Source organism: Macaca fascicularis, chromosome 14 (assembly GCF_037993035.2).
Source record: "Macaca fascicularis isolate 582-1 chromosome 14, T2T-MFA8v1.1".
In the NCBI taxonomy this organism is placed as follows: Eukaryota; Metazoa; Chordata; class Mammalia; order Primates; family Cercopithecidae; genus Macaca; species Macaca fascicularis.
In genome coordinates, this window is record NC_088388.1 from 110,730,820 (window position 1) to 110,750,698 (window position 19,879).

At 41.5% G+C, this 19,879-nt stretch overlaps 1 protein-coding gene across 10 annotated transcripts in view; it reads right to left on the minus strand.

The window, feature by feature from the left end:
* Window positions 1-19,879, minus strand: part of ALG9 (ALG9 alpha-1,2-mannosyltransferase) — a 90,649-nt gene that overhangs the window by 21,842 nt on the left and 48,928 nt on the right. For all 10 annotated transcript variants that reach the window (XM_074015179.1, XM_005579591.5, XM_074015182.1 and 7 more), the window contains one exon: window positions 2,947-3,077. In XM_074015179.1, coding sequence (XP_073871280.1) covers window positions 2,947-3,077 — 131 coding nt within the window. The remainder of the gene's footprint in view (window positions 1-2,946; window positions 3,078-19,879) is intronic.

Consider the following 19,879-nt stretch of genomic DNA (forward strand, 5'->3'; position numbering starts at 1 on the left):
CAGTTCTAAATGAGTCTGAGTCTCTAGCTCAGACTTCCCCCTTGAACTCTAGACTGTATGTCTAGCTGTCAGTTCAATAATTCTATTTGCCTGGCAACTGACCAGTTAAGTTTGACTGATATCGAACTTAACTAAAGCTTATCTCTCACTGTACCCCTAAAACCTGTTCTACTTGCAGTTTCTCCCATCTCAATTAATAGCAATTTCATTTTTCTAGTTTCTTGGATCAAAATCCCTAGGGATCATCTTTCCCTCCTTTCTTTCACACCTCAAATTCAGTGCATTTCTCTATATCCTCAGCATAACTACCTCTCATTATCTCCACTGCCCTCTCCCTGATCTGAAGAACCCTCATCTCTTGCCTGGCCTATTGCAAGAGTGGCCTAACTGGTCTCCCTGCTTCTATTCTTACTTGCTACCATTTATTCTCAGCACAGAACTGAAAATGATCCTTTTAAAAGTTATATCAAGTCTCTGCTCAAAACCCTACAGTGGCTCCCCATTTAATTGAGAGTATAGGCCTTTCAACAGCCTACAAAGCTCTTTATAACCTGCACTCTCACTCCTACTGCACTCTGACCACACCACCTGCTATTCTTCACTCTTGCTCAGCTCCAGCCTCACTGGCCTCCTGTTTCTTCCTCATGCCACAGCGTTTCACTAGCTGTTCCCTCAGATGTCCACATGGCTAATGCCCTTACATCTTTCAAGTCTTTGTTTGAATATCATCTTTTCATTGAGGGCAACTCTGACCACCCTAGCTCAAAGTGTAACCCCCAGCTCTCATGGAACTCTCAATGCTTCTCTTAACCTAATACACTTTTTCCTTGCATTTATCATCCTCTAATATACTATATAACTTATTTTCTTATACATTATATGTCTTCCCTACCCACCTCCAAACAAGCTTCACTAGAAGAAAGTCTTTGTTTTATTCACTATATGTCCAAATCACCTAGAACACTGCAGGCTCCCAAAAAATATTTGTTAAGGGCCAGGAGTGGTGGCTCACGTCTATAATCCTAGCACTTTGGGGCTTAGGTCACGCCACTTTGCTCCAGACTGGGAGACAGAGCAAGACTCCATCTCAAAAAAAAAAAAAAGAAATTGTTAAGGCTGGGTGCCATGGGTCATCCCAGCACTTTGGGAGACTGAGGTGAACGGATAGCTTGAGCTTACAAGTTTAAAACCAGCTTGGGCAATATGGCAAAACCCCGTCGCTATAAAAAATACAAAAATTAGCTGGGCATGGTGGCAGGTGCCTTGGGAAGCTGAGGTGGGAGGACTGCTTGAGCCCAGGAGGTAGAGGTTACAGTGAGCTGAGATTGTGCCACTGCACTCCAGCGTGGTGACAGAGTGACACTGTCTCAAAAAAAATGTTTGTTGTTGTTGTTAAGAAGAAGCACTATTTCCCATTACATAGAAATGGCACTCCTAGAAATTATGTATCAGATACTTGAGGGAATGACTTCAGGCTACAAAAAGACTTACAGGATGAGAGTGTGGCTCAAGAGCCTATATTCGAGAATCACTCAAGAACTCAGGTGCCGCTTGACTGCCCTCCTCTCCCCAACCATCCCATCCTTGCCAGTTGTAATTATCTATAAAGTCACTGAAGAGACTCAGTCTAAAAGCACAATGACCTGCCTGGGCTACTGCAGCTCACCAAACTTAGTTTTGGCCTCACTTCTATGACCAAGCTAGTGACCTGGTATCCAGGTCAGCATCTCGGCCTTCCTGCTAGTCCAGCTTTAATTGAATTCACTCAGAACTGGATTCTTACTTACTCGTGAAGAACCAGCCTTATACCTCCATTTCAGTAATTAGGGACCCTTGCCTTTCTCTCTATATTTCATTTCCTGTCTTGGTATCCTGATCAATATTTTGGTTCCTCAGACTTACACCTAGTACCTGTGCTTACTTCACCTTTCTGGAGTCCTGTCCTGGGCCCAGTCCCAGTTTCTCAGACCTGACTCTCAGGACCAGGTCCTCTGTCTTTTGCTTCCTTCCAGACCTCCTGGCTCCTGGGCTCTGCTCACCAGGCCTCCCTGTATCTCCCTAACTCCAACTGTCTATTTACCTGGACCTCTGCCCTCAGACACCTTGACCCCTCCAACTCCCCTTCCCCATTACTCCCTTACCTGAATGCTTGATCCCCTCTTATCATTAATTCTGAGACCTTTCTGAAGAGCGAGCCAAGCCCTGGTCCATTTGGTCTCTCTATTTAAGACTGAATAAGGTGTATCTCAGCCCTGGCTGAGCCTTGAGCCTGAAAATAATGAACATGAACTTCTAGTTCCTCAAAGGGCATAGTCAATCTTCCTAACAGTGTCAAAATGCTCTCAGCTGAAGCTGGCTGCCAAAAATAATCAGTGTCAAACACTTGTGCTTTCTTCAGCAGACCTATGTGCTTTACTTGGATCCTTTCACTTGGGTGAAACCAGAATATACTTTGCATTCTGCTGCCTCAAAAAAGAAATCCTTTAGATTTCTCAGGAAACTGGGCCCAAATAAAAAGAAAACAATGGGCCGGGTACGGTGGCTCACGCTTGTAATCCCAGCACTTTGGGAGACCAAGGCGGGTGGATCACCTGAGGTCAGGAGTTGGAGAAGAGCCTGGCCAATATAGCAAAACCCTGTCTCTACCAAAAATACAAAAATTAGCCAGGCGTGGTAGTGTGTGCCTGTAATCCCAGCTACTTGGGAGGCTGAGGCAGGAGAATCACTTGAATCCGGGAGGCAGAGGTTGTAGGGAATTGAGATCACACCAGCCTGGGCAACAGAGTGAGACTCCATCAAACACACACACACACACACACACACACACACACAAACACACACACGATGGCTACTAGAGTCAGCCCAGGACTGGAAATTATAAAATCCTAGAATCCAATTTTTACCCTTACTAGTCCTGGAATATCCCATAGGATTAAAGCCACATACCTAGAAGCATCAAGGAATGGTCTATAGGCCAAGCTGATCCATTCTTCTTTATTGGATGAATATTTTGGCTCCCGAGGTGTTTCTCTCATGGTGTCCAAATCCACTAAATAATGGCATTTACTGATATCGATCTGAAATGGAGAAAGGCCAACTCTTCATTAGTAATTTCGAAGGTTCCTTCTGGGTAGAGAACAGCAATTGCAATCCTAAAAATTCACAGAGCTTTGGAGGAACAAACATCCAAGTCTTCAGACAATGTTGCCTGTGCTCTCTCCACTCAGATAAGAGTATTCAGGCTCTTGTGGGGGACAGGCACACTCATTCAGACATATGTAGGCTTTGGCTGGTCTGATTCCAGGTTGAGTTCTTAAGTCCTTCTAGTCCCATAGACACTTCCAAAGCCACCACGAGCCCACGGTCTACTTCTGGAAAACCTATCGTCTTCTGCTCACTAATGCTCCCTTCCAGTCCATCACCTCTTATTCCACAGACTCAAAGGGCATGACTAAACACAGATGCTAATGTGTGAGAAGGCCCGCCTCTCCTGACAGCCATGGGAGGTTACACTACACCTCACAGGGGTACAGAAATATCATGCATATCATCTCCTTCAAATATTCAACAGAATTGACAGAGACATGGGAACAGCCCCTGCAGCAAAAGTTTAGTAAAAGTGAGATATCAGAACTCTGCTTCTGTTAATACTATGTATTATATTAATATCGTGTATTAACAAAAGCAGAGTCAGCCAGTTGCTGATAACATGGATCTATCAGAATATTGTAAATGCTCAAAGGAGAATATTAAAATATTTCATTTAAAACAATGCTGAGCCAGGTGCGGTGACTCTCGCCTGTAGTCCCAGCCCCTTGGGAGGCCGAGGTGTGCAGACCTCTTGAACCCAGGAGTTCAAGACCAGCCTGGGCAACATGGTGAAACCCCATCTCTATAAAAAAAAATATAAAAATTAGCTAGGTGTGGTGGCACACACCTTTAGTTCCAGCTACTCACGAGGCTGAGGTGGGAGGATCACTTGAGCCTCGGAGGTCAAGGCTGAAGTTAGCCAAGATCATGCCACTGCATTCCAGCCTGGGCAAAAGAGAGACCTGCTTCAAAAAAATATTTTTAAAACAATTAAAACCAAAAAAGAGTCCTCTTAGGTAGTTAGACGTCAGCTAAGATAAAGACTATTTGAAACATGTACAGATATGCAGTAAATATCACACTTGACGTTGAAGGACTAAAAGCTTTTCCTTTGGGATCCAGAATAAGTCAAGGCTGCTTGCTATCACTACTCTGTTCAACACTGTACTAGAGAATCTAGTCAGTAGGGTAAGACTAGAAAAAGAAACACAAGGCAGAATAAATAGAAAGGAAGAAACAAAACTCATTCATCACAATGATATAATTGGTCCAGAAGACTCTACAAATAAATTTTGGAATTATTAAGAGAGTTTAGCAAAATTCAGACTTAAAGGATATCAATCAATGTCATATACTCCATAGCTATAAACAAAATGAAATTTTATAAAAATACAATTTAAAGCATTTGAAAATGTTTACCTTAGAATAAATCTAATAAAACATGAGAGTGCTCTATAAAAAAGTACAGAATCTTATTGGCCAGGCACGGTGGCTCACGCCTGTAATCCCAGCACTTTGGGAGGCCAAGGCGGAGAGATCACCTAAGGTCAGGGGTTCGAGACCCACCTGGCCAACATGGGGAAACCCCATCTCTACCGAAAATACAGAAATTAGCTGGGTTTGGTGGCACATGCCTGTAATCCCAGCTACTTGGGAGGCTGAGGCAGGAGAATTGTTTGAACCTGGGAAGCGGAGGTTGCAGTGAGCCGAGATTGCGCCATTGCACACCAGCCTGCAACAGAGTGAGACTGTCTCAAAAAAAAAAAAAAAGAAAGGATAGAATTTTATCAACAAACACCCATCAACAGATAGATTCATGTGGTATATCCACATCATTAAAATGTGGTATATCCATACAATAGAATAGTACTCAGCCATAACAAGGAATGAAGTTCTGATACATGTTACGTCACAGATAAACCTTAAAAATATTGCTGTGACTGAAAGAGGCCAGGCACCAAAGTCCACATATATATGATTCCATTTATATGAAATGTTCATAATAGGCAAATCCTCCAAGACAGAAAGCAGAGGTTACTATGAACTGGGGAGTGGCTGCTTAATGGATATTTAATGGGTATTGGTTTTTTGGGGGGGCATAATAAAAATCTTCTAAACTTGGATACTGGTGAGAGTTGCACATTATAAATGTACTAAAAGCCATTGACTTGTATACTTTAAAATGATTAAAATTGTAAATTTTATGTTGTGCACATTTTACAATTAAAATATCATTAAAATTGTAAATTTTATCTCAAATAATTTTTTGTTACACAATAAAGTAGACTTTATTAATGAAGTGATATATATTTTATTCCTAGACAAAAACCTTACTATTATAAAGATGTCAATTCTAAACAAGTTGATTGATAAATTAAATATAATCTCAATCAAAATCCCAACAGACTTTTTTGAAACTCAACAAGCGGATTCTAAAACGTGTATGGAAAGGCAGAAGGACAAGAATAGCCAAGGTACTCTTAGAAAAGAAGAATAGGCTGGGCGTGGTGGCTCACACCTGTAATCCCAGTACCTTGGGAGGCCAAAGTGGGAAGATAGCTTGAGGCCAAGAAATCGAGATCAGCCTAGGCAAGACAGTGAGACTCTGTTTCTACAAAAATTTAAAACTTAGCCGGGCATGGTGGTGTACACCCATAGTCCTAGCTACTCAGGAGATTGAGGCAGGAAAATTGCTTGAGCCCAGGAGGTTGAGACAGCAGTAAACTATGATCATGCCACTGCATTCCAGCCTGGATGACAGAGCAAGACCTCATCTCTAAAAAGAAAAACAACCAGGTGGGGGCTTAGTTACTATAAAGCTATAGAAATTAATACAGTAGGCCATGTGCAGTGGCTCATGCCTGTAATCCCAGCACTTTGGAAGGCCGAGGCAGGTGGATCACCTGAGGTCAGGAGTTTGAGACCAGCCTGGCCAACATGGTGAAACCCCGTCTCTACTAAAAATACAAAAATTAGACAGGCATGGTGGTGGGCCTCTATAATCCCAGCTACTCAGGAGGCTGAAGCAGGAGAATTCCTTGAACCCAGGAGGCGGTGGCTGAAGAGAGCCAAGATCGTGCCACTGCACTCCGGCCTGATGACAGAGCAAGACTCTGTCACAAAAAAAAAAAAAGAAAAAGAAAAAGAAAAAAAATTAATACAGTGAGGTATCAGTGCAGGAATAGATCAACAGACCAATGAAATAGAACAAAGAGCTAGATCAGACGCAGGTACATGCAGACCCTTATTTATGACAGAAGTGACACCACAAAGAAGTGGATGGTCTTTTCACCAACTGGTGCTGGGACAACTGGATATCCCTTATGGGAAAAATGAAAATGAACCTCAACCTCACTCCACATGCAAAAATCAACTTTAGATGGATTATAGGCCTAAAAATGAAAATATAAAGCTCTTAGAAGATAATATAAAAGAATAGCTTCAAGATCTTGAGTAAAAGTAAAAGTTTGTAGATAAAGCATTAATTATAAAAAAGAATGACAGATACATTTGACTATATTAAAGTTGAGAATATCTTTTCATCAAAAGACACATTAAGGCCAGGCGCAGTGGCTCACACCTGTAATCCCAGCACTTTTGGAGGTTGAGGTGGAAGGATCACTTGAGGCCAGGAGTTCGAGACCAGCCTGAGCAAAATAGTGAGACCCCATCTCTACAAAAAATAAAAAAATTAGCTGGGTGTGGTGGTACACACCTGTGGTCCTATTTGGGAGGCTGGGGCAGGAAGACTGCTTGAGTCCAGGAAGTAGAGGTTGCAGTGAGTCAAAAAACATTAAGAATTAAAAAAACACAGAATGAGAGAAGATATATGTAATACATTTAACCATTAAGGATTCATATCTAGAATATATAGAACTCCTACTAATCAACAAACCACCGAAAAGAAAAACGGGGAAGTGACTTAGGTACTTCATAAGAAGAAACTGAAATGGCCAAAACAAGTGAAAATGTGTTCAACCTCATTAGTAACCAGCAAATGCAAATGAAAACCACAATAAAAAATCACAGTATCGAGTGTTGGCCAGAATGTGAAGCAACAATTATAAATTACTGGCAGGAAATAAAGTTGGTAAGAGATCTTTAGAAAACTATTTGGCAAAATCTACTAAAATTGAACATATGTATTTTCTATGATCTAACAATTCTACCCCTAGTTATTAGATTGAACCACATGAAATTATTATTTGATGTTTGAGCCACAAAAATGGTAATTTCATATGGTTCAACCTAATGTATATCCAACAGAAATGCCTGCACCGAAAGAAAAGAATGTCCAAAGTGGTGTTATTTGTAGTAACCCAGATTGGAAACAAAAACACCATCAATAATAAAATAATAAGTAAATTGTGCTAAAGTCATACAATGAAATATTAGTAAGAGAGAATAAATTATAGCTATAGCAATAACGTGTGATTATTATAAACAAAATGTTGAGTGAAAGGATCAAGACACAAAAGGATAAATGCAGTGTGATTCAGGCAAAATGAACCTAAATCATTTAGGGACACATGTAAAAGTCATAAATCTAAAGAGAAAAGCAAGAAAATCATTACCACAGGAGTCAGGAGACTCCCTCAGAACAGGGGTGTGGGTAGGTGATCAAAAAGAATTCTGGGGGAGCTCCTGGGTGCTGGCAATGTTCTATTATTTGACCTGGGTTACACAGACACGTGCTCTATTATTATTACTACTAATTTACTGTACAAATACTTTATACACATTTAGGCTTATAGATTATACATGACTAGAAGGTTTTTTAAAAGTGCAGACAAGAACAAGTTGGTCATCTCTGGCTTACAGTAAACTCTGTTCTTCCCCAACCTCCACCTTACAGGAATGTTCTCATTCTCTCCCAGCATTATTTATATGTAAAAAAGACTTCAGTCTCACATCTGTCTCTACATATGGCCTATTCCTCCAGGGGAGAGAAAGCACACTGAGAATTGACGTCAGACCCAATTCCATTCCACATAACTCTCTAAAAATGATCCTTTGCATAAACACTTCAGGAAGTAGCCTTTTTGGTCTGAACACCCACTCTGTATCTCCCAACGATTATAAGAACATGAAACAAGTTTTTAAAAGCTTTACAAGTGCCGTGCTTCTGTAAGCAAACAGAACCAGCAACAGACAGAGGCACTGAGGGTCTTATGCTTAGACTTCTTTTGGTTAGGGAGCCCTCAGTATGACATTTTAATACTTGACCTCAACGTGGTTTTTTCTGGCCAGGCACACTACAGGTCTGGTTATCTAGATTTGGTGTCGGGTACAAGGCCTACCAGGGATGTGGGTGGAAACTAATTAATATGCGACTGTATCAGTCAGATTAGGCTTCACTTACCATATCATCCCTAAGCAAATTCCATTTAAAGTAAAGGTCTTAGAAAGATATCAAGGCCCAATCTGAGCAACATAGTGACAGCCCATCTCTACAAAAAAAATTTTTTTTTTTAAATTGGCTCAGTGTGGTGGCTCGCACTTGTAGTCCTAGTCACTTGGGAGACTGAGGCGGGAGGACCGCTTGAACCCAAGAGTTCGAGGCTACGATCAGCTATGATTGTGCCACTGCACTCCAGCCCAGGAAACAGAGCAAGACCCTGTCTCTAAAAAAAAAAAAAAAAAGAAAGAAAGACACCGAAGCAAAATCATATTAATCAAGAGGCTAATCCATTAGAAAAACTTTTAACCTCTTTTTCACCATCTCTGGGAAGCAGCTGATGAACAACTCAAACACACAAGGACAAAGGCCTCCAGCAGAAAATGATTAGGTATGATCAAGGGCAAGTTCTTCATTCAAGAACAACTAAGGTTATTAGAAAAGGAGCTCAAAGTCAGCCAGCCCAGATTCAGGCCTGGGTTCTACCACAAACTGGCTGAGTGACTCACAATCTTTTTAGTTCTTATACCTCATTTTCTTCTTCTGATAATAAAGATAATACCACTTACCTCAAAGAGTTATAATGAGGATTAAATAAGATGATTCATTTAAATAAAACTGGTAAACTGGAAAGGACTATAAAAATAGCTGTAATATCGGAAGGAACCCTTGACCAGTTCTATGAAATGTGAGTATTCAGCTGGTAGAAACAATCCCTGGAACAGTAGAGCTCATTAAAATAAATGATCCTTGTTTCAACCTAAGTTAGTGTCTATTATCAATTTAAGTTAAACCCAACATACAGGACAGAAGGATTACAATGTTAACCACTCACAGTCCCCAACTAGCAATGAATTAGCAGTATCCACCAAATGATATCAAAATAAATCTTCTTGGTTTTAGGTTACATTTTCTTGCCTCTTCACAATTCAGTAGTTTTGATTCGTTGTTGGGCACTATGATTTTACACTTTTGAGTATTGAATTTGTTGAATTTGTTTGAAGGGTGATACAATTTGCCCTGACAGGCAATAAAATTGTTTGCAGATCAAAAAGCAAAAAAGGAATCTTCTAGGCATCCTCAAAGCATTTATTAAATATCTATTTGGTGAATCCTAAACTAGAGTATATAAAATTGCATATAAGTCATAACATGTCCTTGTTCTTTTCTTCTGCTCACTGCAGCCTCAACCTCCCGGGTTCAAGTGATCCTCCCAAGTAGTTGGCACTACAGGCATACGCCACCATGCCTAGTTAATTTTTTTATTTTATTTTTTGTAGAGACGGGGTCTTGCTATGCTACCTAGGCTGATCTTGAACTTCTGGCCTCAAGCAGTCTTCCTACCTCAGCTTCCCAAAGTGCTAGGATAAGAGGTATGAGCCACCATGCCCAGCTGACCAATCTTTCTTTCTTTCTTTTGGAGACAGAGTCTCACTCTGTCACCCAAGCTGGAGTGCAATGATGTGATTACAAATCACTGCAGCCTCAACCTCTTGAGCTCAAGTGATCTTCCCAGCTCAGCCTCCCAAGTGGTTGGGACCACAGGCATGTGCCACCATGCCTGGCTAATTTTTACATTTTTTTAAAATAGAGACAAGGTCTCACTAACTTTCCCAGGCTGGTCTTGAATTCCTGGGCTCCAGTGATTCCTCCCGCCTTGGCCTCCAAAAGTTCTGGGTTATAGGCATGAGCCACCACACCCAGCCCCAGCCATTCTTAAAGTTATAATTTAGGTAAGGAAATGACATTAGCATATATGAAATACAGAAAGTGTTATTAAAAATTCAGAGTTCAGAGAGGATGAGATCGCTGGAGGCTACAGTAGTTGAAAAGACTTCCTAGAGCTGGTAATAAAAGTTAAAGAGAAAACAGAGGGAAAAAGGCAGAAAGGAGCATGGTTGACAGGGGGAAGAAGAAGAATATCTACCTGTCCCAAAAGGTGTCTGTTGAGAAACAAAACAAGACCGAGACAGTCTAAGGACTGATAATGGAGGATCCAAAGGAAGAGAATTTGGATTTTGTGCATCAGGAATCTATTCTAGGTTTTTCAGCCAAGAAGTAAGATGATAAAAACAGGGTCTTAGAAAGAGAGGTCTATACTGGTTATGCTGCAGAAGATGAGGCAAGAAAGTGTTGGAGGAAAAAGCTGAAGTAAGTACTCTAGTTACTACTGTAATATCCAGTTGTGAAGTGATATTGCCTTCTGATATTTCTTTCTTAGGGACTCAGTCACCCAAGTTGCAGTGTAGTAGTGCAAATCACAACTCACCGCAGTCTCAACCTCCCCAGGCTCAAGTGATCCTACTACCTCAGCCTCCTAGGTAGCTGGGACAACAGGTGCACAACACCACGCCTGGCTAATTTTTTTGTATTTTGTAGAGTCGGGGTTTCACCATGTTGCCCAGGCTGGTCTCGAACTCCTGGGCTTAAGTGATCTACCTGCTTCTACATCACCTTCTGATATTTCTATGGCAGTGGGAATGAAGAAGAAAGGACAAATCTCACTTCTATTTCTCTCTTTTTTTTTTTGAGACAGATTTTGCTCTGTTGCCCAGGCTGAAGTGCAGTGGCGCGGTCTCAGCTCACTGCAACCTCCACCTCGCAGGTTCAAGCGATTCTCCCCTGCCCCAGCCTCCTGAGTAGCTGGGATTACAGGCGCCCGCCACCACGGCTGGCTAATTTTTATATTTTTAGTAGAGATGGGATTTCACCATGTTGGCCAGGCTGGTCTCAAACTCCTGACCTCAAGTGATCTGCCCACTTTGGCATCCCACAGTGCTGGGATTTCAGACGTGAGCCACCACACCTGGCCCTCACTTCTGTTTCAAATGAAATCAGTGACAAGTGAACTAAGGCTGCAGTGAAGAATAGGTTTGGGTGACATTGAGGAAAGATGATAACTTGTGTCTTACACCTAATGAGGTGGAAAGAAGCATGGTGTATTCAAGTACAGTCATGCATCACTTAATGAGGGAGACAGGTTTTGAGAAATGCGTCTTAGATGATTTCATCATTATGTGAACATCATAGAGTGTATTTACACAGACCTAGACAGTATAGCCTATGACACACCCAGGCTGTATGGTATAGCCATAATAATCTTGTGGGACCACCATCAAATACGCAGTCTGCCCTAGATCAAAGCGTCACTGAGCAGCACACAACTGTAATTGAAAGAAGACCAATATGAGTGAAATACTGAGTTAGAGAACTGTTTTCTGTTCCTACTCCTGGAACACTCCCTGTTGTCCCCTCATAAATTCCTACTCATCCTTCAGATTTCAGCTAAAAATGATTTCCTTAAGAAAGACTTCACTGACCTCTTAAACTAGGGCAGGTCCTAAATTACATGCTCTCATAGCAACCAATACTTCTCAAAACATTTTACAATTATATTCTATTAATTAATTGGGAAATTCATTGTAAGCTCCATAAAATCTGGGGTTGTGTCTATCTCATTCACTCTTCTATGCCAAAAACCTAGCACAGTACAAAACATACGGTAGGTCCTAAGTAAATGTCTATTTAACAAATATGTGCAAGAATGCATGAAAAAAAGGGAGAGGAAGTGAAGGAGGGAAGAAAAGGTGAAAGAGTAGAAGAGAGACAAGAAACAAACAGATAGGGCCAAAGACCACAGATAAAGCTGAGAAGACACATGTAGTACTTGGCAGAAGGAAGAAGTGGAAGAAGCCAAGGATGAAAGGAACCAGAAGACAGGACATAGAAGAATCAAAGAAGTACACAGTTTTGAAAATCTGGGTGGAGAGTAGATTTCAAATGCTACAGAAAGGCTATGAGGAGCTGAAGACTGAGAAAAGGCAACAGGAGGAATGGGTTCAATGGTTGTATCAAATAATTTTATCGCAGTTTAGAATGCCATGTGGGGACAAGGAAAGAACTAATAGTCCAACCTCCTATTCTCAGTGACCTTCTCTGCTGTCTATCCAGCTGCCTGAGCCAAAGCCCCACAAGTCCTAAGACAGGAAGGATGTGAAGTTGCATTCAATCATCTATCAGCTGGAAATGACAATGACGCAAGTAGCTGTAAAAATAGAGATCTCTGGCAAGGGCCAACATGAGGTTCAGGGAACATCACAGAGAAACCATCTCCACACAGAAGACAGATCTTATTTCTCAAATGTCACTGAAAATCCTCTGGTAAACAACTGTCATCATGACTCCTCTAAGAGTCCAAGGGGATAATGTGAAAGATCAATCTAAATCAGCTGCCCTGTAAACTCCTAGGCAAGTGGGAGGATTAAAGCTGAGAAAACTGTTTAGACAGTTTGCCCACAGCTAAGTAAAATTTGGTCATAACTGAGGCTATCCAATAGCCACAATGGCTGACATATGTTATTAATTTAATACTTAGCTTTTAAGCAGCATTCAAAATGTCTTCCTTCCAAACACATAATAAATTCTGATTCATCACATCTCCTCAAATCCCTCTGTGAGCAACTGCAGCAAGGCCCAAGCCTTCTTATAGGTGAACCTTATAAGCTCTGTGAAGGCAAGAACTGAATCTGTCTTTATCCATACAATAAACCTGGTGCCTGGTACAGTACCTGGCATACCTCAGGCAGTCAAAAAGTATTTATGGAAGGAAAGAATGGTGACCAGCTGCACCAGGATGCTGGACAACTTCCAACACCAAGCTGTTCAAAACTATGACCAGCTTATTTGTAAGTGCCAAGAATTTCTTCCCTTCGCTTCTAGCCCCTGGAGGACAATCTATTTCCTCCCTAATACCATACAATAAAGATCACATCATATTATAATAAATCTACTAAACAAAATCAAGGTGTTGGCATCTGGTAAGGGCCTTCTTACTGTGCCATCAAAATATATGACTCCATTCAGATCTATGAATGCGTTCCTGCTATTGGGAAAGGGATTAGAGAATCCAAAGGAAATAAACAGAATAATCACACTTAAGAGCAACTGTTTTAGTCCACTCTGTGTTGCTATAACAGAATATCTGAGACAGGATAATTTATAAAGAACAGAAATTTACTTCCTTACAGTTTTGGAGGCTGATGAGTACAAAATCAAGGTGCTGGCATCTGGTAAGGGCCTTCTTACTGTGCAATCTCATGGCAGAAGGCAGCACATAGTAGAAAGGCAAAGACATGGCAAGAGACAGCAAGAGAGGGATGAACTCATCCTTTTATAATGCACTAACTCTCGAGATAAACCACTCCCGTGATAATGGCATTAATCTACTCATGAGGGCAGAGCTCCCATGACCCAAACACCTTCCATTAGGTCCCACCTCCTAACACTGACACATTGGGGATCAAGTTCCCAATACATGAACTTTGGGGGACACAAACCATAGCATTAACTCAAAGTCCAAATTGGTATTTCTTGCCTTTCTCATTTCACAGACAAGATGTTAGAGATAATCAAGTCCAGTTCTGCAACCTTCCAAAACTTTCTGCATGTAAAGAAGTTCTAAGATGTCTTTTGACTCCATTTTAGCCGCAACTTTTTTACTATAAAAAATACAAATGTAGGGCCAGGTATTGTGGCTCACACCTATAATCCCAGCACTTTGGGAAGCTGAGGTAGGAGGATCACTTAAGGCCAGGGGTTCAAGACCAGCCTGGGAACATAGTGAGACCCCGTCTCCAAACACACACACACACACACACACACACACACACACATTAGCCAGGTATGGTGGTGTGCACCTGTAATCCTCATTACTCGGGAGGCTGAGGTGGTAGGATTGCTTGATATCAGGAATTTGAAAGTGCAGTGAACTATGATTGCACCATTGCACTCCAGCCTGGAAAAGAGAGTGAGACTTTGTCTCTAAAAACAAAATTTTTTAAAAAGTAAAAAGAAATCCTAATGCATATGCTCTACATCTTTGAAAATGGATTATCAGTATTTTTTTCCTATAAGGTCCTACTTTCATGCTCTGTATTTGTACAAGTGGGCTTTTCCCCTTCTGCTCCACAGGAGGCTTCTATCCTCCTTGAGTTCACCTTAACACACCTGCATTACTGTTTGACAGGTGTACTGCCCCAGTCAAACATCCTACTTGGCACTCTCCCCACAGCAGCACCAAAAGCCAAAGCCCCTTGAAGATCATCCCCAACTCCTGGAATCTCCAGCTAATTCTACATTTCTCATGTCTCTCCACCATGCCAGACTAGAGTCAAGCTCAACAGGGTCTTCTTTTCCCAGTGACTCCGCCAAGCCCATTCCGTTGGCTGTGGTTTTGCTTGATCATAGGTAGGAACAGTGGGAATCTGTTCCTACAGAAATGGTCCATTCACGTGTATCACTAACGAGATGACGAGGCATTTGGCTGAGTCACAGTGACTTCCGCTGTTTACCCAGGCTTCTTTGAATTTCTTCACTTTGACATTCAGAGCACTGGGCAGAAATCACACTGCATTAATATCCACTTGTGGGATTTTGAGATAGATACAGATTATATCAGCAAGCAACCATAAAACAAACATTGGGAGTGGCTAATGCTCCAAAATGACAGCAACAGAAAAGCAGATCATAATAATGTTCTGTGCTGGGCCCAGTGGCTCACACCTGTAATCCCAGCCCTTTGGGAGGCCAAGGTGGGCAGATCACTTGAGCCCAGGAGTTTGAGTCCAGCCTGGGCAGCAGGGTGAAATGCTGTCTCTACAAAAAAACAAAAATTAGCCAGGCACGGTGGCACGTGCCTGTAGTTCCAGTTACTCGAGAGGCTGAGGCAGGAGGATCACTTAAGCCTGGGAGGTCAAGGTTGCAGTGAGCTGTGTTCGCACCACTGCACTCCAGCCTGGGTGACAAAGCACAGCTCAGTCTCAAAAAAAAAAAAAAAAAGGCCAGGTGCTGTGGCTCACACATGTAATTATAACACTTTGGGAGGTCAAGGCGGGCAGACTGCTTGAGCCTAGGAGTTCAAGACCAACCTGGGCAAAATGGTGAGACCTCATCTCTACAAAAAACACAAAAATTAGCTGGGTGTGGTGGTGTGCACCTGTAGTCCCAGCTACTCAAGAGGGCGAGGTGGGAGAATCACCTGAGCCCAGGAAGTTGAGACTGTAGTGAGCCATGATCACGCCACTGCGCTCCAGCCTGGGTGATAGTGCAAGACCCTGTCTCAAAAAAAAGGCCAGGCACAGTGGCTCACGCCTGTAATCCCAGCACTTTGGGAGGCAGAGGTGGGAGGATCACCTGAGGTTGGGAGTTCAAGACCAGCCTGACAACATGCAGAAACCCCATCTCTACTAAAAATACAAAAATTTTGCCAGGAATGTTGGCGCATTCCTGTAATCCCAGCTACTCGGGAGGCTGAGGCAGGAGAATCGCTTGAACCTGGGAGGTGGAGGTTGTGGTGAGCCGAGATCACACCATTGCCCTCCAGCCTGGGCAACAAAAGTGAAACTCCATCTCAAAAAAAAAAAAAAAGCTCTGTATCTTCTGCCTCCAACTAAGTGCTCTTTTTATTTAAATCTAGCTAATATTTTCATTTGTATCAGGAAATGGGACCGCTGAATACTCTGCCTCTAGCTCTGTGATTTAGGGAAGTAACTTTACCTAGGCTCAGAGATTTTACCACCTTTCCAAAAGGTTTGGAGCGCAAGCCACTAGATCCCTCTCAACTCTAGAGAAAGCAATTTCTCAACTCTAGAGAAAGCAAATGTAGAGAAAGCAATTTCCTCACAATTGCAAATATACTCCCCTTTGCTGATTCTACTCTTCTCTAAACTACTGCTGTTCATCATTACATACATTTCCATATTAAAAGCCCTGTGCTGGAGGTAACAAATATACAGGATTTGGTTTTACACTGCCAAGTCTCGGGCAATTAGAAAGTCTACGTCTTGCTTCTAGTACTGAACACAGTTAAGAAACATGTCACAAATGGCAAAGGCAAAGTAAGATCATTCAGTTCTCTCAATTTGTTGATGTCAAGGAGCTATTTAAAGCCAATGTTAAATATAGAAAGGTTAAAGAAATTTTGTGGGCTTACATGCCTGAAAAATTCTAAATTTTTACAGTGCTTCTTCATCTCTAAGTGCTTTACCAATATAAAAAGTCTGATTTGGGAACAGGTCACATGTCTTATCTACAGAGCCTAGATCACCACACAGATCTATCCTGAAGTTAGGTGATGGCAAATACAGAAAGCTCCAGCTGTTGTTTCCTTTCCCACTGTTCATATTCAACATCACCAATCAATTGTGACACCCTTCCACTGAGCTTGGATTCAATGTCATCATGCTCTTTCATCCCAGGCTCCAGTGAGCCACTACCAACTGATGAGAGGTGTTACATGAAATGAAACTATTTGTCCCCCTTGTGAAACTAGTACATAAGGGTGAACACCCAGGATGGTGGTGCTGCAACTCAGTAAAGCCCAACTGGGTGATTATCTCTTAGTTCTCAACAACATGTCTCAAAATAAACAAGCTACTTTATACAAAAATGCAGATTTAGAAATCTAAGAAATCATGGGAGACTGCTTGCTTTCTTTCGTTTCACAATAACAAATTCTGGGTTTCTTTCATAAATCGGACTTTTGAAATATCAGTGTATATAAAATATTTTAAGAATGCATCTATGATATAGAATGAAATTCATTAGTATTTATGACTAAAGTCACGATCACTGCCATCAAGAAAGTCCTATTAAGTACTAAATTAGGAAACAAAAGAAAAATCACACAAAGTTTAGAGAATTTCTACTTACAGAGTTAAGTCGACATATATACAAATAGTCACCATTTTTGTCAAAGTCTCCATTTTTTTCTTTACGGGTTGTGTATTGTTATTACAGTTTAAAAGGGGACCAGAGGAAGACAAATAAATGGATAGATATCTTCCCTTTAGGAGCTTCCAACTTATGATGGACAATATCAGATGTATGAACTTTAAATGGCATTCACCCAGCCAATAGAATAAAGCCATTATACCAAAGCATAAATAAAAAGTAATGGGAAGTTAATTTTCAATTATCCAGAGTTGGCAAAACATGCTTATAAAATCTTTTCCTATCATAATTTCTGTGCTTAATCAGTTAGTTTGCATTATTATCAGTTCTTGCTATATACTTTACAATCTAAGAAGAGGGAATGTCTTTTTAAACGCAAACCTCTTCACAATTCTTTTCATCACTCATTCAGAAGAACATAAATTCAGTAGATAAAGTTCTACCCAGGTTAATATTTGCATCAACGTATGAAATTTTATTAAGTTGCATGCGGGAGGCGTGGCTCCCAGGCTTTGAATTCGTTTCCATAAATGACCCTGAACAGAGAATTCAGAAACATCTGTGTGAAATAGACCTATCACAGCTAAAAGAAAAGTATTCCATCTTCCTGCAACATATCAAACTTGATAGGGAACCAGTTAGGACACAAATCTGCCAAATACAAACCTTTGTCAATTTACATTAGAAACAAACGACAGGAGAAAGCTAGACATGATCCCTGTTCTTCAGGTGCTTGTAACCTGGTACTCTTACAGGAATATAAACAATCTTGAAAAATGGTAGTGGCTGGGTGCAGTGGCTCATTCCTGTAATCCCAGCACTTTGGAAGGAGGAGGCAGGCAGATCACAAGGTCAGGAGATCGAGACCATCCTGGCTAACATGGTGAAACCTCATCTCTACTAAAAATACAAAACGTTAGCCGGGTGTGGTAGCGGGTGCCTGTAGTCCCAGCTACTCAGGAGGCTGAGGCAGGAGAATGGCATAGACCCGGGAGGCGGAGCTTGCAGTGAGCCAAGATCTTGCCACTGCACTCCAGCCTGGGCACAGAGTGAGACTCTGTCTCAAAAAAAAAAAAAGAAAAGAAAAGAAAGAAAAATGGTAGTGCTTGAGTCCTAATTGGTCCAAATTTCTACTATTAACAAGGTTTGGGGAGGCCTCTCTTTAGTTCAAAGGGACTAAATGAAGGGCTACTTGGGTATTTCACTTAAATTTTAAAAAATCACCTGCTATGTATAATCCCTATGTCAGGCACTGTGAAGGTTTCAAAGATTAATGAAAAACATGAACCCTTGTTTTTAAACAAATGTAAAATTTGCCAGAGAACACAGTCACATACATAAATATGTGAGAACAATGAAACAGAGAAGAAATGAGAAATGCTTCTGCTCAATTAACTAAAATCTAGAAACCTCAAGCCATTTAATTTCTCCTAAATATTTAATGTTCTTTCATACTTCAAGTCTTTGCATAAGCTGTTCCTTCTGACTGGAATGTCAATTTCCCCTTCCTCTGCCAGAAAACTCTTAATCAGCCTCTAAGACTCAATTCCTATGCTACCTCTTACGTGAGGCTGAAGTAGCAAGAGTTCTCTCACCTTCCCTATGCACATTATGGCACTCAGTACACCGTTTAATAATATTTTAAGTTTGTTTATTCTACTAGATTCTGAGGGCAAGATTCATGTCCTTTTCTAAATTCACCTTTAGGTTTATCAAAATAATATATGCAGCCAGGCGAGGTGACTCACCCCTGTAATCCCAGCACTTTGGGAGGCTGAGGTGGGCGGATCACCTGAGGTCGGGAGTTTGAGACCAGCCTGACCAACGTGGAGAAACCCCGTTTGTACTAAAAATACAAAATTAGCCGGGCATGGTGGCGCATGCCTGAAATCCCAGCTACTCAGGAAGCTGAGGCAGGAGAATCGCTTGAACCCGGGAGGCGGACGTTGCGGTGAGCTGAGAACACACCATTGCACTCCAGCCTGGCCAACAAGAGCAAAACTCCATCTCAAAAAATTAAAAAAAATAATAATAATAATAATATATGCAGCCAGGCGCAGTGGCTCATGCCTGTAATCCCAACACTTTGAGAGGTCAAGGTGGGAGGATCTCTTCAGTTTAGGAGTTTGAGACCACCCTGGGCAACATTGCCAGACACTGTCTCTACAAAAAATAAAAAATGGCTGGGCGTGGTGGTTCATGTCTGTAATCCCAGCACTTTGGGAGGCCAAGGCGGGCGGAATGCCTGAGGTCAGGCATTTGAGATCAGTCTGGCCAACAAGGCGAAACCCTGTCTCTACTAAAAATACAAAAAAATTAGCCAGGCGTGGTGGTGTGCGCCTGTAACCCCAGCTACTCGGGAGGCTGAGGCAGGGGAATTGTTTGAACCAGAGAGGTGGAGGTTGCAGTGAGCCGAGACTGCGGCACTGCACTCCAGCCTGGGTGACACAGCAAGACACCGTCTCAAAAAAAAAAAAGATAGGAGATGAACATGATTGTGCTGATAATATTTATAGATCATTGTCTTCTTGAGCCAGTGATTCAAAACTGTTTGAATTATGCTGCCAATGGATAGTCTTGAGCATGCTTACGGGACAGACAAGGCTTTCTGTCCAAACCCCAACAACAGGAAAATCAACTTTATTTAAATTTTTATTTAAT